Genomic DNA, 27,503 nt, shown 5'->3' with positions numbered 1-27,503 from the left:
GTTCAGACAGTAAGAAGCTCTCTGACAGCAGCTCTGAGGCGCTTTAACTAATCTGTCGTTTGGGCAAACATTAGCCCTGTTTTCAGACTTCTTTGATTAGTTATAGTAAAAGTAGAAGAAGAGGAGTTATCCTGGAAAAGCATCTTCTTTAGAAATACCCTGCTTGAATCAAACCTCCAGGAACTTATTTAGTTTCCTTTTCCTTTACATTCACTCCAGTTCAGTTTTAAAAGGACATTTCAAGTCACCTCAGAGATACAGTCCAATTAAAGCTAATTACAATTGAATTAATTCAATTAGAAACTGGTCCAATTCACACAGAGCCCATTTTAAAAAGTGGCCGAGCTAAAGAAACCAACAGATTACACTGAAAGCCCTCAGAGGACTGATGATAACCCGACTGCTACAGGCTCCTAAAGGCTGAACTGTAGCTGAAGCTGGAGGTCCAGCATTAAAAAGCTTAAACATACAGCCAAAAAGTGGCACATTATGACCAAAAAGATGAACCAAACTCAAAGAGATGCAAAGGTATGACTGAGAGAAACAAACCTCTTCCAAAAAGACCAGAAACAACCACAGAAAGATGCAGAAAGAGACAGTAAAACTCCCCAAAAAGACAAAAAAGTGACTCTTCAACAGAAAAGGTGTCAGTGAAGCTAGATTCATTTAGTTAAACTGCACATTGAATTCAGAGGACTCCATATTCAACATATTTGCTTTTTCAGGCACATCTTAAAGTCGTGCAGCAGCACTTCATCATTTATGCTTCACAGATTATGAATTCAAAGTTTGTCTGAATGTGAACTTGGGAGTTCTGCTGAACTGTTTCCGCCCTCTTGAGTAATTCCCGACAAGCAGCAGCTTCTGAAGAGCTGGAGCTGTGGAAGCCGACAGTCTCTTCCTTTCAGGGGAATTTCTTCTTTTGATGTGACGTTCAACGACGACTCGGTGGAATCACAGACCAGCTTCGGCTCACTGCCGCCATCTTTGGTCGTCTCCGTTGTGCTGGGGAGGCTTCAGGCTTCGCTCTGTTTCAGACACAGTGAAGATTTTCCAGTAAACCGTCTGTGGATGAAAGGAAGGCAGCCGGCCACAGATCCCTCGTTTTTCCCTTTCATGGCCTCATTCGTCAGCTTATTTTTTAAAGGCTGTCAGTGATGCTTCTCTCCCTCTGCTGCTGTTTCCTCTTCTCTGATTCTTCTGTTATTTTTCCCTCTCTGTGCAGGGAATGATTTGTTCCTGGTGGCGGTCCATGAGCTGGGTCATGCGTTGGGTTTGGAGCACTCCAACGATCCCAGTGCCATCATGGCTCCTTTCTACCAGTACATGGACACTCACAACTTCAAGCTGCCTCTGGACGACCTGCAGGGCATACAGAAGATCTACGGTGAGCTCTCTGGATTTATATCAGGACATAATGAAATGAATTACAACACAGTACACTGTGCTTATTGAACAGAAGTATGTTCAAAACTAAGTGAACCCTCACTGCAGGGTCAGTAGCAGCCAGGAGCTGCTGATCAATGCTCTGATTAACTGATCAATGCTCTGATTAACTGATCAATGCTCTGATTAACTGATCAATGCTCTGGTTAACTGATCAATGCTCTGATGAACTGATCAATGCTCTGATTAACTGATCAATGCTCTGATGAACTGATCAATGCTCTGATTAACTGATCAATGCTCTGATTAACTGATCAATGCTCTGATTCACTGATCAATGCTCTGATGAACTGATCAATGCTCTGATTAACTGATCAATGCTCTGATTAACTGATCAATGCTCTGATTAACTGATCAATGCTCTGATTAACTGATCAATGCTCTGATTAACTGATCAATGCTCTGATTCACTGATCAATGCTCTGATGAACTGATCAATGCTCTGATTAACTGATCAATGCTCAGATTAACTGATCAATGCTCTGATTAACTGATCCTCAGTCAGTGTGAGCAGCTCTATAAAAGCAGGAGTTCTGTCAGTTTAACACGATGCCAAGGAGGAAAGACACCAGCAATGATCTCAGAGAAGCAGCTGCTGCTGCCCATCAGTCTGGGAAGGGTTATAAGGCCATTTCCAGACTATCTGGAGTCCATCATTCTACAGAGAGAAAGATTATTCACAAGTGGAAAACATTCAGGACAGCTGTCAATCTTCCCAGGAGTGGACGTCCCAGCAAGGTCACCCCAAGGTGAAGAAGCCCAGAGCTACATCTCAGACTCTACAGGCCTCAGTTAGCATGTTAAAGGTTAAAGGTCACCCCAAGGTGAAAAAGCCCAGAGCTACATCTCAGACTACAGGCCTCAGTTAGCATGCTAAACGTTAAAGGTCACCCCAAGGTGAAGAAGCCCAGAGCTACATCTCAGACTCTACAGGCCTCAGTTAGCATGTTAAAGGTTAAAGGTCACCCCAAGGTGAAGAAGCCCAGAGCTACATCTCAGACTCTACAGGCCTCAGTTAGCATGTTAAAGGTTAAAGGTCACCCCAAGGTGAAAAAGCCCAGAGCTACATCTCAGACTCTACAGGCCTCAGTTAGCATGCTAAACGTTAAAGGTCACCCCAAGGTGAAGAAGCCCAGAGCTACATCTCAGACTCTACAGGCCTCAGTTAGCATGTTAAAGGTTAAAGGTCACCCCAAGGTGAAGAAGCCCAGAGCTACATCTCAGACTCTACAGGCCTCAGTTAGCATGTTAAAGGTCAAAGGTCACCCCAAGGTGAAAAAGCCCAGAGCTACATCTCAGACTCTACAGGCCTCAGTTAGCATGCTAAAGGTTAAAGGTCACCCCAAGGGGAAAAAGCCCAGAGCTACATCTCAGACTCTACAGGCCTCAGTTAGCATATTAAAGGTTAAAGGTCACCCCAAGATGAAAAAGCCCAGAGCTACATCTCAGACTCTACAGGCCTCAGTTAGCATGTTAAAGGTTAAAGGTCACCCCAAGGTGAAGAAGCCCAGAGCTACATCTCAGACTCTACAGGCCTCAGTTAGCATGTTAAAGGTTAAAGGTCACCCCAAGGTGAAAAAGCCCAGAGCTACATCTCAGACTCTCCAGGCCTCAGTTAGCATGTTAAAGGTTAAAGGTCATACATCTCAGACTCTACAGGCCTCAGTTAGCATGCTAAAGGTTAAAGGTCACCCCAAGGTGAAGAAGCCCAGAGCTACATCTCAGACTCTACAGGCCTCAGTTAGCATGCTAAAGGTTAAAGGTCACCCCAAGGTGAAAAAGCCCAGAGCTACATCTCAGACTCTACAGGCCTCAGTTAGCATGTTAAAGGTTAAAGGTCATACATCTCAGACTCTACAGGCCTCAGTTAGCATGCTAAAGGTTAAAGGTCACCCCAAGGTGAAGAAGCCCAGAGCTACATCTCAGACTCTCCAGGCCTCAGTTAGCATGTTAAAGGTTAAAGGTCACCCCAAGGTGAAGAAGCCCAGAGCTACATCTCAGACTCTACAGGCCTCAGTTAGCATGTTAAAGGTTAAAGGTCACCCCAAGGTGAAGAAGCCCAGAGCTACATCTCAGACTCTACAGGCCTCAGTTAGCATGTTAAAGGTCAAAGGTCACCCCGAGGTGAAGAAGCCCAGAGCTACATCTCAGACTCTAAAGGCCTCAGTTAGCATGTTAAAGGTTAAAGGTCACCCCAAGGTGAAGAAGCCCAGAGCTACATCTCAGACTCTACAGGCCTCAGTTAGCATGTTAAAGGTCAAAGGTCACCCCGAGGTGAAGAAGCCCAGAGCTACATCTCAGACTCTAAAGGCCTCAGTTAGCATGTTAAAGGTTAAAGGTCACCCCAAGGTGAAGAAGCCCAGAGCTACATCTCAGACTCTACAGGCCTCAGTTAGCATGCTAAAGGTTAAAGGTCACCCCAAGGTGAAGAAGCCCAGAGCTACATCTCAGACTCTACAGGCCTCAGTTAGCATGTTAAAGGTTAAAGGTCACCCCAAGGTGAAGAAGCCCAGAGCTACATCTCAGACTCTACAGGCCTCAGTTAGCATGTTAAAGGTCAAAGGTCACCCCGAGGTGAAGAAGCCCAGAGCTACATCTCAGACTCTAAAGGCCTCAGTTAGCATGTTAAAGGCCAAAGGTCACCCCAAGGTGAAGAAGCCCAGAGCTACATCTCAGACTCTACAGGCCTCAGTTAGCATGCTAAAGGTTAAAGGTCACCCCAAGGTGAAGAAGCCCAGAGCTACATCTCAGACTCTACAGGCCTCAGTTAGCATGTTAAAGGTTAAAGGTCACCCCAAGGTGAAGAAGCCCAGAGCTACATCTCAGACTCTACAGGCCTCAGTTAGCATGTTAAAGGTTAAAGGTCACCCCAAGGTGAAGAAGCCCAGAGCTACATCTCAGACTCTACAGGCCTCAGTTAGCATGTTAAAGGTTAAAGGTCACCCCAAGGTGAAAAAGCCCAGAGCTACATCTCAGACTCTACAGGCCTCAGTTAGCATGTTAAAGGTTAAAGGTCATGGCAGCACAGTTAGAAAAAGACTGAACAAGGATGGCTTGTTTGGAAGGGCTGCAGGAGAAAGCCTCTTCTCTCTAAAAAGAACATGGCAGCACAGCTTAGGTTTGCAAAGCTGCATCTGAACAAAGCTCAAGACTTCTGGAACAATGTCCTTTGGACAGACCAGAGCAAAGTGGAGATGTTTGGTCCTAATGCACAGCAGCACGTTTGGAGGAAACCAAACACAGCATATCAGCACAAACACCTCATACCAGCTGTCAAGCACGGTGGTGGAGGGCTGATGATCTGGGCTGGTTCTGCAGCCACAGGACCTGGGCACCTTGCAGTCATTGAGTCCACCATGAACTCCTCTGGATACCAAAGTATTCTAGAGTCAGATGTGAGGCCATCTGTCCCACAGCTAAAGCTGGGCTGAAACTGGCTCATCAACAGGACAAAGATCCCAAACACAGCAGCAGATCTACAGCAGAATGTGGGAAAAAGAGAAGAATCAAGGTGTTGCAATGGTCCAGTCAGAGTCCAGCTGGACTCAGGTGGACTCTTCACTGGTCGGTTTCTACGTTTTTTTGTGACTTTGTGTTTCATGAAGACAAATCTGATAAAATCTTGTGTAGTTTATTAGAATTAGTGAAAAAGTACAAATTATTGCCACTGATGAGCACTTTGGACCGAGTCACAGTGACTTCAGAATGAAACAAATGAAACCTCCAAGACTTCAACATTTACTGTATAAAACAAAGCAAGTTTTAGACTCTGAGATGTGACCGAACCACCTGAGCAGGAGGCTGAAAGTCCGTGTCTGAGAGAGCAGCTGCACCATAAAGAGTTCGGTGTCCAGAACTCTCTGAATGAACCGAGGAGGCAGGAGGAGCTTCTGCCTGGAAACAGAAAGAGTTCAGCAGCAAAATGAGCATTTTCTGTCAGTTCAGACGCCGTTTTCAGGCGAACAAAGAGGGCCGACGCCTGTCAGCGAATGGCTCTGCTGCTGACTCCTCCCAGTCAGAGGAGGCAGGAAGAAGAAACCCAACGTCTGCTGCGTCTTTAAGGAAAGCTTCCGTCCCGATGAGCTCCATGTTTAAAATCTGCAGGATTTTCCTGGCTTTGCCTCCCTTTAACCATCAGAGCTGGCAGGCTGAGTCAGAACTTCTGTTACTGCGTTAAAAGATGGACAAAAGAACAGATTCATCCTGTTTCCTCTGATTGTTTCAGATATCAGAAAGATATCATTTCCTGTTACGATTTAGTTCAGATCATTTTTGATTTATTTGGAATCTAAACGTCACAAAAAGGTTTATATTTAGCAGACGCTTTTATCCAAAGCGACTTACAGGTAGGCAGACAGGGTCAGGGGGTCTTGCCTGAGGACCCCTAATGGAGGTAATACCTTTCATGCAGGGGATTTGAACCCAGGTCTCCCACATGGAAGGTGGAAATCACACCACTACACTATCCAGCCCCAAAAGTCCATCAGTTGATGAAGAGGAGCAATGCAAAGTGTAAAGTAGAACCATTATATTAACATGTTTTGTTGCCTACATCATAGCTAACTCTACAAACCACAGGCACTGCTGGGATTTGAACCCAGGATCTCCTGTTTACTAGACAGGCACTTTGACCAGCTAAGCCACAGCACCACAGTACCGTTTTACCACAGCAAAAAGGTCTGAATGAGCAAAAGCCCATAAAGACCTGAACAAAACAGACACAAAGAGACACAAAGAGACAGAATTTCCACTGGTTACATCTCAGATAAACAAGGTGGCATTTATTTAAATTTATTCGTGACTCGCAGATTCCACACCTAAGAATCACTTTCTGAAACATCTGTGGGGGAGGATGGAACAGGTGGTGGTACCAAATAAATCAAATGAATTTAACAAATCAAGGCTGAACTCAAAGGCTGGTCTGACAGAGAAACTGAAACTAAACCTAAAAAACTTTACAGAAGGTGGAACCGGTCCAAAAGCTGCCCCAAACTTACCTGTCCACAACATCCCAACTCAGGCGTTTCTTTTCCACAATCAAGTCAGTCTGCTGCAGTAGAAAAGCCAAGAGAAGAAAGAAGGAGTTTGATGTTCAGCCAAAGGCAGGAAAGGACACAGGCTGGACCTCATCTTCCAGTTAAGAGAGACCCACACATGATACTGACACATTTACAGGCAGGTAGCACCACTAAAACCTCCTAAAAATGGTAAAAAACACAAGATTACAACACAATGTGACCACAGAATGATGCTAAATGTTCACAAAGATGTGCAAAAAATGCTAAAATTTAAAGAAAACTGAAGAAACAAGAAGAGTCAAAGTCTGAAAAACACACAAAATGACAGAAAATACCAAGAACAAGACAAATTAAAATGTGTGAAAAGAGAATGCGACCCAAGAAATGCAAAACAACAAAGGTGCATTTCATCTTCAGGTCGGGGCCCACATGATTTCACCCTTTTCTCCTGCAGGTTGCTGCCTGAGAGGATCTTATTTAAGCTCATAAACTCATGCTGTGTCACCGCAGGCATCCCCACCGCCATGCTGGAACCCACCCGGCCGTTACCGACGCTCCCGTCTCGGCGGACTCACTCCACCTCGGAGCGCAAGCATTCCCGTCCAGCGCGCCCATCGGGGGACCGACCCGCGCTGCCTGGAAACGGCAAACCCAACATCTGTGACGGCCACTTCAACACCGTGGCCTTCTTCAGACGGGAGATGTTCGTGTTCAAGGTGAGTGGAGCAGCGCTGCGACTCTGCTTCAGCCTCCGGTTGATCGGGTTTATCTCCTGTGAGTCACACAGCTGTGGAAAGGGCAGATTAAGATAAAGGTGAACTTTAGACATGAGGACAACAGAGTTTAGTTCTGTTCAACCAGAACTAAAGTCGGCACCGTACCCTTCTAAGTACTGTTCACTGCAGCTCATGAGGTTTTCTTTGGACATTTTCTGCTTTTTCCCTCATCTTCAGTCCTTGTTCCTGAGCTTTTTCAGTGTTTTTTCTTTGTTCAGCCACTGAACTCTGACCTTTGACCCATTCAGGCAGAAAAAAGGCTCCTAACTCCAGGGATGAACCAGTGTTGTGTCGACACAGAACAGACAACTTAGCAAAGTTAAAGGCAGCCCACATCCAAAGAAGAGCTTTGGGATGTCCTTCAAGAAGCCTGGAGAACTATTCCTGAAGCCTCCTTAAAGAAATGACAGGAAGCTCGTCTATTGTCTTCCTGACAATAAAGAAATAAGAAGAGGTTCAAGACTTTGTGAAACTGAAGGTTCAAATGTGGCAGCTGTGGAGCATTAAAAAGTAGTTTAAAACTGCAGCTCAGAGGGTAACAATGCCTTACAATGAAGCTTGTCCAGCACCTCCTTTACTTCTGAAAACACATAAAACTGAGATACAGCATCACATGACCAGTTTATGACCAGTAACATCAGTCTTCTGCTTCCAGACACACAGAAGGCCTTTACATGTTGTTACTGTGCAGCAAATCTCTACACTTCACTGTGTTTAACACAGAAAGAAGCTGGAAAAAGGATTCTGACTCATGTTTTCCTAATGGTTAAAACTAAATTACCCACTTTTACACATTTATTCTCTCTGAAAGATTAATGTGAAAAAGACGAAACACTTAAATAAAGTGTTGCTAAAAGCTAATTAGCCTAGCTTAGCTTAACTGCTTTGCCCTCATCCTCAGACTGTAAAGAAGTATGTGGGATTTAATATGATTAAATCATATGATCTGAAGCATCCATCCAGCCATTTTCTATACCCGCTTAATCCCATTTACCGTGGGGGGGGGGGGGGGGGGGGGGGGGAGCCTATCCCAGCTGTCATTGGGTGAGAGGCAGGGTGCACCTGGACAGGTGGCCAGTCCATCACAGGCCACACAGAGACACACAACCACACACTCACTCCTAGGGATGTGTTGCTGGTTAGCTTTATGGGAGTAAATCTGTGGGGAAAAGGAGAGAAAAGAGCCAAGAAATGGACTTTACAGAGAAAAGAAACAGGAAGAAAAGATGGTTAAAACTGAAGCTGATGAAGATTCAGAGGGTGAGGATTCCCTCAGAGTGACGGGTCGGAGAGGGCGGGGCTTTAAACGGGTCGACCCGATGGTGGGGAAAAGGTGGAGGTAGATGGGGCTCAGGGGGTTAGGGATGGATCTGTTCTACAGCTGGATCTGTGTTCAGTTGGGTTTGGAAACAGCTGGATCTTGTTTGCAGTTTGTTTGAGTCTGATACAGAAATAGGTAAAAAAGTTTCACAGTAATGTGGTAAAAGTTAATTTCCGTCCCTCTGAGGGAATCCTCTGAATCTCCATCAGCTTCAGCTCATTGCAGTCAGCTGAACATTTTCAGTTTCCATGTCTTCACTTTGAGCTGCGGAGGAGAAGAAAATGCGTCTCTGATCTTTGCAGTGAACGTCAGAGAAAGGTCAGACTCTCCGTCTGTCCACACCTGGCGATGAGCATCTTTCTCTTCTTCCACAGCTCTGTGCTCTGATAGATGTTCACCTGTCTGCAGAAGCTCCGCCTCCCTGCACCTGTCTGCAGAAGCTCCGCCTCCCTGCACCTGAGTGCAGAAGCTCCGCCTCCCTGCACCTGAGTGCAGAAGCTCCGCCTCCCTGCACCTGTCTGCAGAAGCTCCGCCTCCCTGCACCTGTCTGCAGAAGCTCCGCCTCCCTGCACCTGTCTGCAGAAGCTCCGCCTCCCTGCACCTGTCTGCAGAAGCTCCGCCTCCCTGCACCTGTCTGCAGAAGCTCCGCCTCCCTGCACCTGCCTGATGTGAAGAGGCAGCTTTTATGCTAAAGAGTGAAAGGAAACGAAAAACATTCAGATTCAAACTTTTTAAAAACAGGGTTCATGACAACAAAATGTTTTGCCAACAATTTGTCTAAAGAAGGAGTTGGAAGATATTTTTCTGACAACTGGTTCTGGTTCTGCCAGAGGTTTCTTCCTGGTTCTGCCAGAGGTTTCTTCCTGGTTCTGGTTCTGCCAGAGGTTTCTTCCTGGTTCTGGTTCTGCCAGAGGTTTCTTCCTGGTTCTGGTTCTGCCAGAGGTTTCTTTCTGGTTCTGGTTCTGCCAGAGGTTTCTTCCTGGTTCTGCCGGAGGTTTCTTCCTGGTTCTGGTTCTGCCAGAGGTTTCTTCCTGGTTCTGCCAGAGGTTTCTTCCTGGTTCTGGTTCTGCCAGAGGTTTCTTCCTGGTTCTGGTTCTGCCAGAGGTTTCTTCCTGTTAAAGGGAGTCGTTCCTTTCCACAGTCCCTCAGGCTCAGGACGGGAGATTGGACTGAAGACAAGTTTCGGTCCAATCTGTTGGTTTCCTTAGCTCGGATATTATTTTTGAATTGGCTCCATATGAATTAATTGGATTACTTTTAAATTAATTAATTGGATTTTATTGGATTATGATTACCCCCCCCCCCCCCCCCCCCCCCCCCGCTACCCGACCGACGGATTGACGGTATAGAAAATGGATGGATGGAAGAATTGAACTCCAATTGGCTTGAATTGGACTATATTATTTAAGTGCCTTGAGATGAGATTTGTTGTAATCTGGCACTTTATAAATAAAACTGGATTGAATTTAGTTGAATTGAATTGAATTGAACACATCTTCATATAATTAGTGAAAAACAGGAAATTAGTGCAATCAGCTGCAACTTAAAGTCAGTATTTGGTCTGATCACAATTTAAAATGGCTTCTTTGCTAAGTTGTCTGTTCTGTGTCGACACAACACTGGTTCATCCCTTGAGTTAGGAGCCTTTTTTCTGCCTGAATGGGTCAAAGGTCAGAGTTAAGTGGCTGAACAAAGAAAAAACACTGAAAAAGCTCAGGAACAAGGACTGAAGATGAGGGAAAAAGCAGAAAATGTCCAAAGAAAAACTGTGAAAGAGCTTCAGAAAGCTGCAGAACTATTGATCAGGACACTTTAAAGGTTACAGAAAGCTGCAGAACTATTGATCAGGACACTCTAAAGGTTTCAGAAAGCTGCAGAACTGTTGATCAGGACACTTTAAAGGTTTCAGAAAGCTGCAGAACTGTTGATCAGGACACTTTAAAGGTTTCAGAAAGCTGCAGAACTGTTGATCAGGACACTTTAAAGGTTACAGAAAGCTGCAGAACTGTTGATCAGGACACTTTAAAGGTTACAGAAAGCTGCAGAACTGTTGATCAGGACACTTTAAAGGTTTCAGAAAGCTGCAGAACTATTGATCAGGACACTTTAAAGGTTTCAGAAAGCTGCAGAACTGTTGATCAGGACACTTTAAAGGTTTCAGAAAGCTGCAGAACTGTTGATCAGGACACTTTAAAGGTTTCAGAAAGCTGCAGAACTATTGATCAGGACACTTTAAAGGTTTCAGAAAGCTGCAGAACTGTTGATCAGGACACTTTAAAGGTTTCAGAAAGCTGCAGAACTATTGATCAGGACACTTTAAAGGTTACAGAAAGCTGCAGAACTATTGATCAGGACACTTTAAAGGTTTCAGAAAGCTGCAGAACTGTTGATCAGGACACTGGGTCGGACTCTGGGTCGGGTTTTTAGCTGTTTTTTGGCTGATTTTTTATTATTATTAAATCATCTTCAGCTCAGACAGTTTAATCTTAACTTGAACTGGTTCCTGTTATCCCAAAGAACCCAAAGATAGAAACCAAACACCGGCGTTAGCACTCAGGTGAGTTCTGGCTCAGAAGTGAGCAGGTTTCTGCCCCTGCAGCTGTCGGACACAAAGAGCAGCGAGAGACGGTCATTATGGGATGTTTCCTTGGAGAGAAACACTCGAGGCCCCTTTCACTGGATGTGAAGCATTGATTTCCTTTGTTTCTGTTGGGGTTCAGGCAGGAGAGCATTAGCTGAATGAAATGAAATGTGTGCTTTGTGAGGACTTCTTGTGATTGAGACATTTTGTCCGGTTCTTCCTCTTTAAAGGACTGTTTTAGGGTTTGGGTTCAGGTGGGAATCAGGTCCGAATGATCGTCAGAAACAGGTGTGTGTGTCACTTTCAGTTTATGTTGCTGAGTTTTTCCACTGAGTTTACTTCCTGTCTCGTTCACACCAGGTCCTCAGATCGCTTCGCCTGTTTTCCATCCCATCATTTCTCCCTCTGTCTGTGTACTGCTGGTTTTCACCGGGTCATTGTCCATCATCATGTCCTGAGCTTCCTGTGGGTTTTCCACTGGATTCCAGTTCCAGTGTGTTTCTGGATTAATAACTGATCTTCCAGCTCATCTGCCAGCTGCAGCCGTCTCTGCTTTAGTTTCCATTTGGGTCCGTTCCTGATGACGGCAGTCATCTTTTTTTATTCTGCTTCTGTGTCATCTTTGTTCTCCTCTGTTCACCCACATCATTTTATTCCCATTTTATTCCCATTTTATTCCCAGATATTTGGCCTGAATGCCAAAACAAAACCATTTTGTTTGGCCCCTAAACTTCACTCATTTTCATTATCGCTCTGAAACCCAAGCAGCTCAAAGATGAAATCATTCAATCAATAACTCAGTTATTTGAGAGAAAATGTCTGTATAAACACATTTTCTGATATACAGGATAGTGAACTATAAAGTGAGTTTGTCATTTTTAGTGCTGCCCAAATGGATCGAGATGTTTGAAGTATCTTGTTTCAGGGAAACCTGGAACTGTCAGAATCAACCATTTGCACTGAGAGAAGTTTTTATGATAGTAATTTGTATTTTCTGTTTGGGGGGGAAACCAAAGTCAGGCTCTGGGCCAGAGATCGATTCAGTACTCAGCTTCTCAACACTTTAAGAACTTAAAAGTTACTGGAATCAAAAAGTCAAAAAGCACTGGAGATGAGGAGAGTTTAAAGGAATAAACCCGAGTCTTACCCTGGAAAAATCCAGAACTTACAGCTGTGCAGGCTTTTATTCTGGTGAAGCTCCGCCTTTTCTTACCAGAACCAGAACCAGAACCAGAACCTGGCACAGATTAGGTCACACCCAATACTTCCCTCCCATTGGGTTTGCTTTTGGTCTCAGATTTCTTCCCCCTGAGCTAATGGTGTCTTTGGACCAAACCCAACCTGTACCAGCTGGTTCTGAACTTGTTTTTCAACCAAAACCTACTAAATGATCTGCTTTTTGTGTGTATATATCTTCTAGTGTTAGTTAGTGAAGAAGAAGCGCTTTACTTTATAATAACAGTATCAGGTATCTCCGTACTTCAGAGTAATTATCAGATATCTAATAGAGGAAGACGAGGCTGAGATCTCCTTCGTTTCATGATGCAGCCGGAGTTCAGGCAGTTGTTCAGTTCAATTCAGCTGTCTGCAGGATGCTGAATTTCCAACCGGTTCTGTTCCAGGACCGGTGGTTTTGGCGTCTGAGGAACAACAAGGTGCAGGAAGGTTATCCCATGCAGATCGATCAGTTCTGGAAGGGCCTGCCGCCTCGCATCGACGCCGCCTACGAGAGGGCCGATGGAAAGTTTGTCTTCTTTAAAGGTACGAGCGAAAATCAGCACCTTTCAGTCTGCTTCATGCAGAATTACAGAATTAAGGTGTTAAAAGCTGCTTTCAGGTTGGTGACGGGACTAAACGGCCTTAATGTTTAATAGTATTAATAAGCAGATGGTGGAAGGCGGTAAAAGGGAGTAAATCATAGCCCACAGAGCCGGGGGGGGGGTAAAATGTTAAAGATGCAGACAGGTGGAAAATTCACAGGAGAAGCTGCTTGATGCTTCTGTGAATAAAATCAGATTAAAGGTTAAAGCTTCACTGGCCACAGGTTGACTAAAGTAATCTCATGGTTTCTAAATAACTCACAACATGTCCGCTCCTCTCTGGATTTACAGTTAATGCAAATATCATCTAAAACATTCCTCACTTTTATTTGCATTAAAGGCTTTTGCAACTTCTGTTCTTTTAGATTTCATTTGGTGCTCAGTGGACCTGAAATATGGCAACCAGGAAATATTCATTTCAGAATATTTCAGCCTCTTTGTGGCTCAGTTCCTTCAGTCCAGCGTTGAACTGGACCAAGTTGTTAAAACAGTGGGATGAAAAGTGTCTGCTGCACATTCACAGTCTTTAGCTAACTCTGCTGGAACATTAGCCTCAGATATAGTTTATCCACTGGGCTCTTATATCCTCTGAGGCTGCTGCTGGATGGAAGATGCATGCTCCTCAGTGCAGCTGACAGCAGAACATTTCCACCAGAAGCTGGCTTCATCCGTCCAGCAGGGTGGATGTGAGTGGGCGGGGCTTAGCGGAGGGGGCGGGGCTTAGCAGAGGAGGCGGAGCCAACTTAAGGAGTGACGAACTTTAGAAACTTCAGCTGAACCTATGAACCATGCCTCTGTGCTGCTGTGTCAGCAGTTATTGAGCGTTAGACAGAAGGCAGTAAAATCCCATCCAGAACACCTTCTGACAGCAGCTCAGTAAAGAATCTAAAAACTTCCTGCACCGTAATTCAAAGTTCTGTTCGGTTCAGTTTCAGTTTCAGAGGGGCGTTCAGACCTCCGTTCCAGCGTTATTAGACTCTGGCCTGCTCTGCTCTCCTGAACATATATTTATTAAAGTGTGAAATAGAGACTGGCAGCGATGGGGCGCCCAAAATAATCGTCCTCTTTCTCTAACCCGTTTCTCTCTTTTCCAGAACAATGACACGGTTCTGTCTCCATTTCCACGTTGGCTTGTATTCATTTTCCAGAAGTATACACGAAAATTAAATCAAGTCTTCAATAAAAATCTGATCCATTTTGATGTAAAACTGGAAAAAAAAGCAAAACCTCAAAAACTTTAAAGAAATATTCTGAAGGTTGTTCTGAAATGTGGTTGTTTTATCTGGGTTGGACAGTTAATTATGTCTGAAAAGAACATGCATTCAGTGCCGTTAAATCTTTATTTTTACAGATTATTATTGTATGTGTTTAGTCTGATTAATAAATCTGATTAAATCTGATCATTTAATGGCCTAAAAGAGGTTTTTTCTGTAGAGTGAATCGAAGTCTTTTATCTATTTGTTATTCCTGATGTATTTATTTTGAGTAGTAAGATATTTGATATATTATATTTAATATTTAATAAAGCTCCAAATAAATGGTTTAATCTTTTCTAGTAAAAAACGGCTGTTTGTCTAAATCTTGGCAGAAAGCTAAAGAAATGACTCCCTTCTTGGGGGGGATCAGTATCACCTTACGAGCAGCAGAGGGTCATGAGCTGCAGGTAAAGCTGTAAAAGTGACTCACTCTGTTTCAGGCGATAAGTTCTGGGTGTTTAAGGAGGTCACAGCGGAGCCCGGTTACCCTCAGAGCCTCATGGAGCTGGGCAGCTTCCTCCCAAAAGACGGCATCGACACGGCGCTTCGCTGGGAGCCTGTCGGGAAAACCTACTTCTTCAAAGGGGACCAGTACTGGCGCTACAACGAGGAGAAGCGCTCGGCCGACCCGGGATACCCCAAACCGGTCACCGTGTGGAAGGGAATCCCCGACGCTCCCCAGGGAGCCTTCATCAGCAGGGAGGGATGTGAGTGGACCTGACCAAATCTCTGCAGATACTCCCAACGAGTTCAGTTCAGTTCAATTCAGTTCAGTTCAATTCAATTCAATTCAGTTCAGTTCAGTTCAATTCAATTCAATTCAGTTCAGTTCAGTTAAATTCAGTTCAGTTCAATTCAATTCAGTTCAATTCAATCCAGTTCAGTTTTCAGTTCAATTCAATTCAATTCAGTTCAGTTCAGTTCAGTTCAATTCAGTTCAGTTCAGTTCAATTCAATTCAGTTCAGTTCAGTTCAATTCAATTCAATTCAGTTCAGTTCAGTTAAATTCAGTTCAGTTCAATTCAATTCAGTTCAATTCAATCCAGTTCAGTTTTCAGTTCAATTCAATTCAATTCAGTTCAGTTCAGTTCAGTTCAATTCAGTTCAGTTCAGTTCAATTCAATTCAGTTCAGTTCAGTTCAGTTCAGTTCAATTCAGTTCAGTTCAGTTCAATTCAATTCAATTCAATTCAGTTCAATTCAATTCAGTTCAATTCAATTCAATTCAATTCAATTCAGTTCAATTCAGTTCAGTTCAGTTCAATTCAATTCAGTTCAGTTCAATTCAGTTCAGTTCAATTCAATTCAATTCAGTTCAGTTCAGTTCAATTCAGTTCAATTCAATTCAATTCAATTCAATTCAGTTCAGTTCAATTCAATTCAGTTCAGTTCAATTTAATTCAGTTCGATTCAGTTCAACTCAGTTCGATTCAGTTCAACTCAGTTCAACTCAGTTCAGTTCAATTCAGTTCAGTTCAATTCAGTTCGATTCAGTTCAATTCAATCCAATTCAGTTCAGTTCAATTCAGTTCAGTTCAATTCAATTCAATTCAGTTCAATTCAATTCAATTCAGTTCAGTTCAGTTCAATTCAATCCAGTTCAGTTCAGTTCAGTTCAATTCAGTTCAGTTCAATTCAGTTCAATTCAGTTCAATTCAATTCAATTCAATTCAATCCAATTCAATCCAGTTCAGTTCAATTCAATTCAATTCAATTCAGTTCAATTCAATTCAATTCAGTTCAGTTCAGTTCAATTAAATTCAATTCAGTTCAATTCAGTTCAATTCAATTCAATTCAATTTAGTTCAATTCAATGTGCTCGAGGCAAATTTTCCTCATTTCCACATCGTGGACGTCGTCTCCTCGATTCATCGAGATTCGGGGGTGGAAATGTGCAGTTATACAGATTTAATTCAACAGATTTCCATCCAGTATTACTTGCAGTTCCCACCTCTGCCTCTAGAGAGCGCTGTTTCTGAAGTTGTGTCTGATACTTCCTGTCTTACTGCCACAAAGATTAATCCTAAGGAGGCATTTATGAAGTGATCATACCAGGAAGTAAAGTGTTTATCAGTGGATGAACAGCGTAAAGCCGGAGCAGATAAGGAAGAAACCTTTTCATTACCTCTGCTTGTTGAGCGGCGCTCCGGCGACCTGCCGTGAACCGTAGTGACCGGACGACACGGTCGATTGGGCGCCATGCGTCGCTGCTGATGGGAAACTGGGCAGCAGGATCTTTGGAGGGTTTTATTTGGGCTGAAAAGAAAAGCAGACATCACTGGAAACCAGGCTCCGGCTGCAGGATATCTGCCTGAGTGACAGGCCGGTAACCGGCGTAACAACATCAGGACAGCCAGTCACCAGCTGTACCCTAAAGATTTACCGCTTTGGAAAACTTTTATCATGGACACATTGAGTAAGATTAGATTACAGAAGTTTTAAAAAGGTATATTTATTACGTTGAACCAGTGAAAGGTAAAGAAACGTATCATTTAGTGATGGAAGTTCATTTTCAAAGAACCAATTTAAACTGCTTTGCACGTGTTAAATGTGATTTTGCTGCTTTACTAAGGAGCTGAAAACAGGAAGGAACACGAACCAGTCAATATCAAATTAAATACCAATATTAGCCAACATCTGAGGTTGATATACAGTCCCATCTGTCTCCCATCGGCAGCATCTGTCTCTCAGGCTTTACATCTTTCAATGAAAAGATCCACTACTGCAAGCAAATGACAGTATCTCCCTCAAACTGTTGCATCCCAGAGGATAAGTTATGAACTTTACCACAGGGCTGCATGTCTGAGAGCGAGCTGAACACGGAGGCTTCTCTGTTGAAGAAGCAGACTCTGTCTCAAAGGCACAGAGTCTGTCAGTGTTGCAGAAACAAAGGAGTTCCCTGGTGTTAGAGCAGTATAACACCAAGGGTTTCTGACATCAAACACTGAGGCTGCGGAGAAAAAGATGAAAAAGGTCAAGCCACGGATATGTTTCTATGTTGGTTTGTCAAAGTGGTGCAGATACATTTATTTCCTTTCATGTCCAAGTCAGCTGGAAACTGGTTGTGGGAAGTTAAACTGTCCAGTGGCTCACAGTTTGAGCTCCGTCTAAATCCTGGACCAGATCAGAACTGCAGACCAACAACTGTGTTACGATTGGTCCTTTTCTAAAAAGCTTTAGGCTCATGTGCATGAAATCCATGGGTTGTGTTTTGATAGGAAACTTTCACACAAGATCACAGGTGACAGGTAAGAGTAAAAGAAGCTGTTTAGAAAACTGGAAACGTAATAAACTCTGGAAACATGTGGAGTTTAAAGGTGAATCCCATGTTACTGTGCAGGTGACATTAAAGGTAACATTTTGTGCCGAGTGACACAATTTTATCATTCCTGATTCCTTCATGAAGAACTGCAGAGATACAGCGGACTGAGGCCCTCCAATCAAACCCTCTCCTTCTCGGGGTCTTTTTTATCAGTCGTACAGCTTTTCGTAACTTTGGACACAAACTGCACTCAAAACCCTTTAAGCATGTTATTTCAATCCAAGAAAGCAAACAGCACTCGACAGTTTACAGTAGCAGGCATGAATAACATGAGCTCAAACTACCAGACTGATGGGAAAGTTACAGACGAGCCTTTCCCTAACCCTACCCTACCCTACCCTAACCCTAACCCTACCCGACAGTTTACAGTAGCAGGCATGAATAACATGAGCTCAAACTACCAGACTGATGGGAAAGTTACAGACGAGCCTTTCCCTAACCCTAACCCTACCCTTCCCTAACCCTGACCCCTACCCTAACCCTAACCCTTACCCTAACCCTTACCCTAACCCTAACCTAACCCTAACCCTCCCTAACCCCTAACCCTAACCCTACCCTAACCCTGACCCCTACCCTAACCCTAACCCCTAACCCTAACCCTAACCCCTACCCTAACCCTGACCCCTACCCTAACCCCTAACCCCTAACCCTAACCCCTAACCCCTAACCCCTACCCTAACCCTAACCCTGACCCCTACCCTACCCTAACCCAACCCTAACCCTAACCCTACCCTAACCCTACCCCTACCCTTCCCTAACCATAACCCTACCCTTCCCTAACCCTAACCCTACCCTAACCCATCTGCTGATACTTCTTTTCACCATAATCTGACCTGAGCTGTTAAATCACAGCAGCAAATATGGACGGGATAATAGATGAGTGACATATCATGTCGTAATTATCTCTCACATATCAGCTTTAAACTCTGGGTTTCATTGTCAGAAAAATTAGGCTCAGAGTCGCTGGATTCAAATGAACACAAAACATTTATTCCTTGCACAACCTGTCAGGAAGCAGGTTATCTGCCTCACAAAATTATACTATTGCTATTTATATTATTTATGTTTACTGCACAATGTTATGGGAACCAGAAGTTAGGAGGGAGCCTCCCCACATCAACCTTTTCTCATAGTTTAACTTCATGATTTAACACCCAGAGGTGATTTATATCATGTTCACCAGTTTGTTTTTGGATTGACAGGCTGAACTATTTAATAATTATTGGTTACTATGAATTTCTTACACCTGAGGGTAGAAAATAGAATTTGAAAAAAACAGATAAGAAATTATATTTCCTATTTGGTATATGAGGCATTAAACAAAGTACTGATAGAACCTTGTTGCTGTTGCTCACCTCTTTCTGTAGGGAATGATTACCATCAATTTATGATTTTAGGAGTGTGTTAATTACATAAAACTGACCAAAAAAACTCTAATTTATTAATTGTTTAAACAGAACTTTAAAATCAAATGTATTCAGTTTAAATTCAAATTATGTGGGAACTTCCAAAGAGCTTGAAGAGGGACAATTGGGCTTTTTTCCCTACGTTCTTGAGGAAGTTTCATCCCTCGTCCAAAAAGGCCTTTATAGACAGAGAAGTCGTCTTTGTTCGGGCTCTTAGGATTACAGGACCTGGATGAGTGGGAACTTATTTTTAAAATGGTTGTTGCTGGCTGTTAAATAGAGAATGAGGACCAATCATTTATTACTTCAGAGGTAGAACAACTTATAATAAATCAAATCTCATTAACAGATGAAGGGTAGATCAGACTTGGAGCCTCAGGGGCTCTTAGTCAGTTTGTATTGATCCAAACTGACAGTCTACAGTTGATCATGTCGGCATCAAATAAAATAAAATAAAATAAAATACCTCACTAATTTCAAATGTCTTTTTTCTGTCATTGACACCATCCACCATTTGTTTTCTTCCACCTCCATCACCCTCCCCTCCTTAGACTACACCTATTTCTACAAGGGAAAGGAGTATTGGAAGTTCGACAACCAGAAGCTGACGGTGGAACCTGGGTATCCAAAGTCAATTTTGCGCGACTGGATGGGCTGCGACCAGTCCGACATGGAGCGCTCTGGTGGTAACCGTGGAGATCGCCAGCTTCCCCTTGATGATGTGGACATCATGGTGACCATCAATGACGTCCCGACGACAGTCAACGCCATCGCCGTGGTGATCCCCTGCATCCTGTCTCTGTGCATCCTGGTGCTGGTGTACACGATTTTTCAGTTTAAAAGCAAAGGAGTGCAGCAGAGCAATATGACGCAGCACTACTACAAATACCCGGTTCAGGAGTGGGTATGACAGGCACCTCGTCTTATGGTGGAAGGGGGGCTGACCTCATTTGTCAGGTTACTGGCCAACAATGCTGGTTAAGGGCAAAGCTTAAAGATGGTAATTGTGCAAGCTAGTGAGGGGTATGTATGAGTAGATTTAGACTTTGGCTCAAAGTGTTCGTGTCATGACACGCTTCCGTGTTTAAGAGCGTTTAAACATGGCCAACAGAAAGAAGTCCAAGAACACCTGAGAGACTAAAAGTACATTTGTCCATATCTGTGTTCAAACCTAAATGATGAAAAATGAACTTTTTCTGGGACCTACACACCATCTCCTTCTCAGTGAAAAGAAAACAAGAAAAATACAGAGGATTTGGGGCAAAAGGAATATGCTGCTTTAAGCCAGACACCAACAACCTGAACACGGGAACTCCTTCAGTTATGGGAAGAAATTCAGTGAAAAAAAGAGAAACCGTTGAAAAATAAACTTGAAAATAAAACATAGGTAGAAAGGCCATAACAAAAAGAAAACCGCGGATCTCTCTGTGATCACAGTTTATTTTCAGCTGTACTGAGATGTGAAACTGTCAGAGGACCCTTCCTCTGTTTTACACAACAAAACACACTCATTACCATCCTTTCTCCCAACAGCTCGTCTCACAGAAACAGATTTACGCACCTCGTGCTGATGGGCTTTTGCAGATGCAGAATAGTGAGTCGTCAGCATATCGGCGTAGATGGACAGTAGCTCTGTAGCCTTATTCATGTCATTATCAAACTGCTGAAACTTTTCCCAAAGTTTTACTTCTACTCATGAGTGACAGAACAGATGGTGTGGGAAATCTCACTCATGTTTAATATCTAAGGAACTCTGTGGGTGTTTTGAGTTGGTGGGAAGTGTTTCTGGTATTTCTGATGACTGCAGTTTTAAAAAAGGGGAGCATATAGATGATAAGAGACATTTTTAGTGATTGTACAACATGAAACTGGTCGTAGCACAGTTCAAATCTGTGTAAATCTTTTTTGTCATGTTGCAGTGTTGCAAACAACAGACTTTTCTGACATTTTTTCTGCCATCAAGTGAATCTCGTGCTGTACAATTTAGTTTTCTATATTAGACTGTTGGTACCGGACATACTGAAACTTTTACACATAAATAACAGTTTGAAAAGTTAAATTACATGTTTCATCACTTGATGAATAGTGATTGATTTCTTTCTAAAGGAGGAACAGGATGAATCTGATTGGCTCTTCTTGCTTTCCTTTAAAACGTATTGCTGACCTGTAATTGTGCAGGGAGAACAGACAGGAACCGAGGTCTGAATGCACGGTGGTGCAGGCGGTCTGTATTAGTATTCTGGCTGTGGGACGGCAGCTTTGACCACGCTTAATGAAGTACTTCAGCTCACAGAGCTCTAATAGGGGCGACTCGTCCTCCTCGATTTAATCCTGCTGTCGTTTCTCACTGTCCTGCTGTAATTCTCTTCCTCCATCTGGCCTCTGGGCTCTTCGTCCATCTAATCGTTTCCCCCCTTGACCTCCAGCTGGCTCCATCTGTGCTGCTCTGCCTCTTTTTTGGTTCATTCATCCATATCCAACAACTTCTTACTTCCCTTTGAGAGTTTTTCCTGTTGACCGTGTCATTTGTTTGCCAAATCGTTGGCTGCCTTTGACTTTGAATTGTCTCCTGAGAAGAGTTTTAAGTAGTTGAGTTCGATTCTCCTTTAGTGGTCTCTGTTCATACCCTAAACCTAACCCTTACTGGCCCTGTTTGATCATTTATCTGCATTTCTTGCGTTGCTTTGAGGAGGCAAAACCTAAAGTGCAAAATCCTGGAAAGAGCCTGTTTTATAACTTCTGCCTTTGGCTCAAGTCATCCTGATGTTCCCTTTCAGAGATTAATTTAAGGCTATGTCCAATCTGTTGTCACTTCTGGCTAGTTTGGTTAAGAAGTATAAATGATAGATTACAGACTGATGCCATACAGCAGCTGCCTCTTTTGGGATGTGTTGTACTTTGGTAAAAGCACACTCAGAGAAGCAGATTTGACTCATGTTACGCAATGCCACAGCAGCACTGCAGTTTTCACTGAATGCTTTATTTAAACACACAAGCTGTTCATGTCCATGTGTTAAGTTCCTAAAGTAAGTGACTCAGAGGCTAATTGGTTTCCCAGAGGGAGCCATTCATGCACACTTTAAAGACTGTTGGTCCACTTTGGGGGGAGCAAACATTTTTTAAGTCTAGACAAAACATCTCCTGGTTTATTTCGCTCCTTAACAGACTTTTTAATATTATGATCCATTCATGAGAACCTTTTCCATCCACTTCTGGGTTCCTCTTGGCTCTCCTCACTTCTGAGAGGAGACAAACGCCTGCCCTCCTTCACGTCTCTCGTTCCCACGTCTTGTTCTCATTCCACCAGCTTTGTTCCGTATTCAGTTCTCTGTCCAGCAGTAATCGAATGTGTTCTCACCGAATATCCACTCGCTTGCTGCTGCCGAAAGCAGCTCAGCTGCAGCATTCAGCAGAAATCAGTGTCCTGCAGCACTATTTTCACTTCAGGGGAAAGAAAAGTGCGTATTTGTTCTTGGAAGGCGTACAATAAACACACATTCTGCTGCTTTTACCTTTAAGCCTGAAGTCAGCGTCGGCTGCTGGGGGGTCATGGAGGGGGGGGGACCTGGACCAAACTAATCCCTCTTTGTGTTTCCTCCTCTGGGTAAAAATGGGAAAGAAGTTCAACTGAAAAGATACTAAACAACAAAAGACATCCAAGCTGCTTATTGATTAGTCTGCTGTTTATTTTCATGATTAATCATAAATGCAAGATTCTACAATTACATTTTAAAAGATTTAAAATCATACAAGAATAAAAGTATCAGGAAAAATGTAGGATTTACATAATGACTAAAATAATTAACAAAAGCTGTGACAATTTGTTTTATGACAATAAAACAACACAAAACAATTTTTTTTTAATAATTGGGGTTAATATTGAAAATAGTTGCCTCCATGTTTTGGAAATGTCTGTCAGCACAAGGAGTTTCCAGTTAAAAGGAGTTCTGGCAGAGTTTAATGAGCTGTTGCAGCTGCTGATTGACAGGAAACAAAGTCCCAGTAAGAGATCTGTCAGTGGAAACAATGGAAAAGATTATAAAGCTCCTTCAAGAAGATAATTCCACTCAGAGTGTGGCAAAAGATGTTGTTCTCAGTCAGCTGGGTCTAAAATTTTAACAAGTACAAACAAAATGGTTGGAAAAGGGGAAACATACAGGTCAAAGAGTCTGGACAGAGAACGGTCTGATGCTTTGAGACCAAACACAAAGCAAAAATTCACCACTTTTACCAACTCAGCTGCTTGACTGTTTGGCAACATTTTGTAGCAGTGAAGTTTACCCCTGGGTCCATGGTTAGTTCCATAAATACCATAAATGGATTTCTGTGTGACGTCATCACAGAGGAGACACACAGCTGGGCGCCGAAAAGCAGCCCAACAAGTCGGTAAACCTCCTAAAAGATGGATGGAAAAAGGCTTGCAGCCCGTTGCCAAAAGCAGATGTTTATTAGCGTCTTTCCATTGACTTTATATGTAACTGCGCCACCCATGACCACAAAGCATCAGTCCGTACAGCTTCTGGTCTAAAGACTGCAGCTTTTTTTGTTGTTGTTGTATTCGGAGGATTACTGACGCTTAAAGTTTCCTTTAAATGGATGTTTGAACTTGGATGGATGTTTTTATCCCTGCTCAAAGACACAGTTTCAGAAACATCTATCAGATATAGTTTTATGTCTGAGGGTTAATACAACATTAGGTGATGGAGAGCCAAAGTACTGGTGACAGTTTTCCTAGTCGATGGCGCTCATCTCGTGCTAATCATCTTTGGTCTTGGTTTGTTAAGTTGTCATAAGATCATTTTTTCCTTTTTGACTTTGTCTTTTTGTTCTGCCCAAAACTCCAACAACAGAAGCTCCTCTTGCTGTTTTGAGGTTGTCTTTTTCTCCCATAATGCGAGTTCATGCAAAGCATCGGCATGTAGCTCCACAGATCCTTATTTAAAGCAGATTCAAACCGTCCCTTAAAATGTTGGTAAGGACAGAATCTGATGCACGGTTGCTCTCTGCATCAGTCGGATCTTCACTGAAGCCAATGTGCAGATTAAACCGGCCTTCATTTCCTTATATGTTGCAAGCTGCTAAGTTACAGCACCGATGCATTTAGGGATTTGCCAAAGGGCACTTCGGCAGCAGACATTTATATCCAGTTATATATAGCGAAGCAGTTTATTTTTGTAGCAGTTTATGGGTCGTTGAAGCTATCAACTTTATGGCTGCGTGGTTTTTAAAAGATTGTTGTTTTTGTTAAAGTCTTCTTTTGGTCCAACGTTTCTTTGACTTGCATGATTACCAGAACCGTCTCATAAAAGCGGACTTTTACTTTGTCTCAATTTAAACACAAGATTTCACTGATTGATTTTTCTGTTTCAGACTTTAAGGACTGATTTGCCACGAGGAGAACATTTTAGCTAGGCTAGTTAGCAAGGTGTTTTCCGCCTACAGTAAAATATTTAGCTTTTAGCTTTTTGTTGTTGTTGTATTAAACTTAGAGAACATCAAAACTGTTTTGTAAATTCTATGAATGCAATAGAATGGCATAAATTTGGTTTCGTTAAACTTTTCTGACTACCTGAAGTAGCTGAGGGACATTTGCTTCCATTTCATAAATATATACTCTGCTTTATCTTTTCCTCTATCAAAGTCAGTCTGAGGATCTATGAGTCTAAATGGCATTTTAACTGCAGTGGGTGACTTGAAATAAGCATTAGCACATTATAGTACATTAAATCTACTACGTTTGTGCTGAGCTAGCTTATTTTAGCTTAGCTTAGCTGGTTTTTAGCTCGTTGCCTTTTCTTGATATTTAGCTTTTGGTTTTTTTAGTGGTTTATTTGAGCATCAAAACCAATTTGTAAGTTATGTGAAAAAGGTTTAGTGGACATATTAGGCCTGGCTAAATCCATCTAATTAGCTAGTTTTAATTAGCCATATCACACTGTTGTGGGATTTTTACCTTAATTTTGTAGTTCTTGTGTTTATTTTTTGAAAATGACACATTTTTATGGTATAGTATTTTAAGGTTTAAGATGCCTCAGAGTCCGATTCTGGTCTCAGCTAAATGTTTGACCAATTCTGGCCTAAGGTGTTTGGTATGTCTACATTTTAGCATCAGTATCGACCCAGGAGATCTTTCTGTAACTAACGCCTGCGCTGACGTCATCCTCATTAGCTCTGATTGTACAGTAGGAACCTTTGTGGAAGTTTTTACCAGTTAAGACGTAATAAAGAGGGATTTATTGCATTTTAACATGGTGAAGAGTTAGGTGCACTTTTTCAACATGTCATACCTGAATATGTCCTCATGTGGTTTGTACTTAAACACCACCTTTCTCCCATCTCATCCCTCTACAGGCAAAGTCTGAAGTCTGTACATATTTACTGAGATTTACAGAAGTTTAGCAGTTTACTGTGTATTTCAGCAGATGTCTGTTTGTGGTAAAAGGAAGAAAGGTACTTGAAGAAAACATACTGTAGTGATTACATTGTTCATATTACTTATTACATAGTAGACATTATATATGTACATGAGATTTTTAAAGTGATGGCTGTTGTCTGTCCACAAATCTTCAGTTTGAATCTATTTATTCTGCTCAGTTATGTTTTGTCACAGAGGGCAAAGGGTCCTCTGTAAATCTGCCTCTTTTATGGATAATGAAAGCAGATCTGGTATAAAGTGACTCTTAACTAAGACTGAATCCACAGTTCAGCCATTATAAAGCCCAAAGCCACATTCCTTCTATTATTTCTCATCAGCTGGTGGAAGAAGAACTGGACTTTGTTGCCGCTGTGCCTGGAAGATGAGCTTCAATAAACCACAGGAAGATGTAAAAAACCACCCCATACTGCTGGAGTTCAGCATAAGATTCTTGATCAGAGTTCTGCGTCATTTTGTTCCAGGTCTGCTGATGTTCTGGTGGGTTCAGACAACAGTGAGTTGCCTTTAAAGGCAGACTTGGTCATCTGATATCGCCACTCCCACACAGCGAGATACTTGTCAGAGCGCCACAGTACAGATTCAGACACTAAACTCCATGTTAGTTTTACAGCTTCCTGATGACCTAAAACCAGTTTACAACATACAATTTGAACCTTTTCCTTTTTGTGTAACAAAGAGTATCATGAAAAATAGAATAATTCAGTATATAGAACAGAAATAGTTTTATATTTGTACCGTAATCATTTCCCTTTGGATTCATGAGGTACGATGATTGGTTTCTTCTGGAAAATAGTTTTAGTTTTAGTTTGTAAACCTTGGTTGCCTAAAATCTGCTGGATAAGGACTGAACAGGAAGCAAGTTCACATCAAATAGAAAGTAATTGTCAAAGAATTATGGAAATTGTAAAACAAAATAAGACATTTGCCTTGACACCACATTAATATAAATGTTTACTTCCAGAATCAGTTTTCTTGCTAAAAAACACCTTTCACGGCTCCTCCATGAACTGACAAGTGTCCCCTTAAGTTTGGAGAGTGGCTTCACGTGGCGTAGTCTTCCTTTAACTTGCCTGTTGTTGCCTTTATCGTTATCTTTTCTTATTAAGAATTATATGTAGAAGAATAAAAACATATCAAAGGTGGTCTGAACAGACTTTTTGAAGATAAACTGATGCTCTTTGAATATTATCACAACAAATAAAACTACTTCTTCTAGGGAGATTTTAACAGAAATAGCTTTAACAGATTTAGTTCAGTTAGTTTTCTTATAAAGAAACAAAGTTTTTCTGTAAATACCGAATGATTTTTCTTTGGTTTGGGTTTTTGATTAAATGGGTTGATTATAAAATTAAAATGAAAAAAATCTGACCTTGACTCACTTCTTTACAAACTGAATAAATTCACAACATTTGCTTTTTTATCATGTAGTTCTTTCCAATCAGGTTCCAGATAAATTCCTGTAAATAGAAAGCTTTTGAAAAGTTTTGTACTTTCCTTTCTCTCGTTTATGATGATCATTCTTTGCACTCGTCACACATTTTAATGACAGCTCATATTAGGCATGTTTACTTTCTAATGTTTCCTTTGAGATGTTTTCTTTGTCTGGTTTGGTTTTATTGTTGCACACCGATTATATACCAATTACACCATGTTCTGTTAACAAAGAAATGTCAATAAAAGTGAAGACTTCGTTGCCTAAGATGTGTTTTTCTCTGAATGGATAGTGCACATGATTGATTATTGATCAGGTTCCAGGCCGGAATAACCTCCTGAGGGGCCTTGGGGGACAGTTTGTTGTTGGGCCCCTTGTTAAACTATAATAAGTGCTAATTTTGATAATTCCTCAGACCTGTAGACACAAAATCATCACCATTGATGCTTTGATCGCTGCAGCTGCCATGACTCTGTGGTTTAATGCCTCCGACTTCCAGTGTTTTTCGTGTTTTTATCCCCAGCTGAGGCTGTAAGTTTGGATCTTCACTTCTAATAACTTTTACTGTTGTTTAAACTGATAATGTTGGAATCTGCATTTGTTTCTAAATAACATTTTAGATCTGTGGTCCTCCTCAGAGTTGCTCTCAGCTCCTTACATATTGGTAAAAGAAATAAGTGCTGTGAAAAG

The 27,503-nt window shown here is 42.2% G+C and overlaps 1 protein-coding gene and 1 non-coding gene across 2 annotated transcripts in view; one reads left to right on the top strand and one right to left on the bottom strand.

Moving 5' to 3' along the window:
• The window catches only part of mmp24 (matrix metallopeptidase 24), a 69,981-nt gene extending 42,916 nt beyond the window's left edge, over nt 1-27,065 (top strand). The window contains exons 6-10 of the mRNA XM_072381350.1: nt 1,226-1,387; nt 6,975-7,180; nt 12,765-12,903; nt 14,659-14,925; nt 19,497-27,065. Coding sequence (XP_072237451.1) covers nt 1,226-1,387; nt 6,975-7,180; nt 12,765-12,903; nt 14,659-14,925; nt 19,497-19,855 — 1,133 coding nt within the window. The 3' untranslated portion in view covers nt 19,856-27,065. The remainder of the gene's footprint in view (nt 1-1,225; nt 1,388-6,974; nt 7,181-12,764; nt 12,904-14,658; nt 14,926-19,496) is intronic.
• trnat-agu (transfer RNA threonine (anticodon AGU)) lies at nt 6,023-6,096 on the bottom strand. Its single transcript has one exon. It is a non-coding gene; the product is annotated as a tRNA-Thr (tRNA).
• Nucleotides 27,066-27,503: the final 438 nt, after the last annotated feature.

Source organism: Leuresthes tenuis, unplaced genomic scaffold (genome assembly GCF_036924035.1).
Source record: "Leuresthes tenuis unplaced genomic scaffold, fLeuTen1.0.hap1 SCAF_3, whole genome shotgun sequence".
NCBI classification, from domain to species: domain Eukaryota; kingdom Metazoa; phylum Chordata; class Actinopteri; order Atheriniformes; family Atherinopsidae; genus Leuresthes; species Leuresthes tenuis.
Note: the sequence above shows the minus strand (reverse complement) of the source record. Positions and strands in the feature narration are given on the sequence as shown.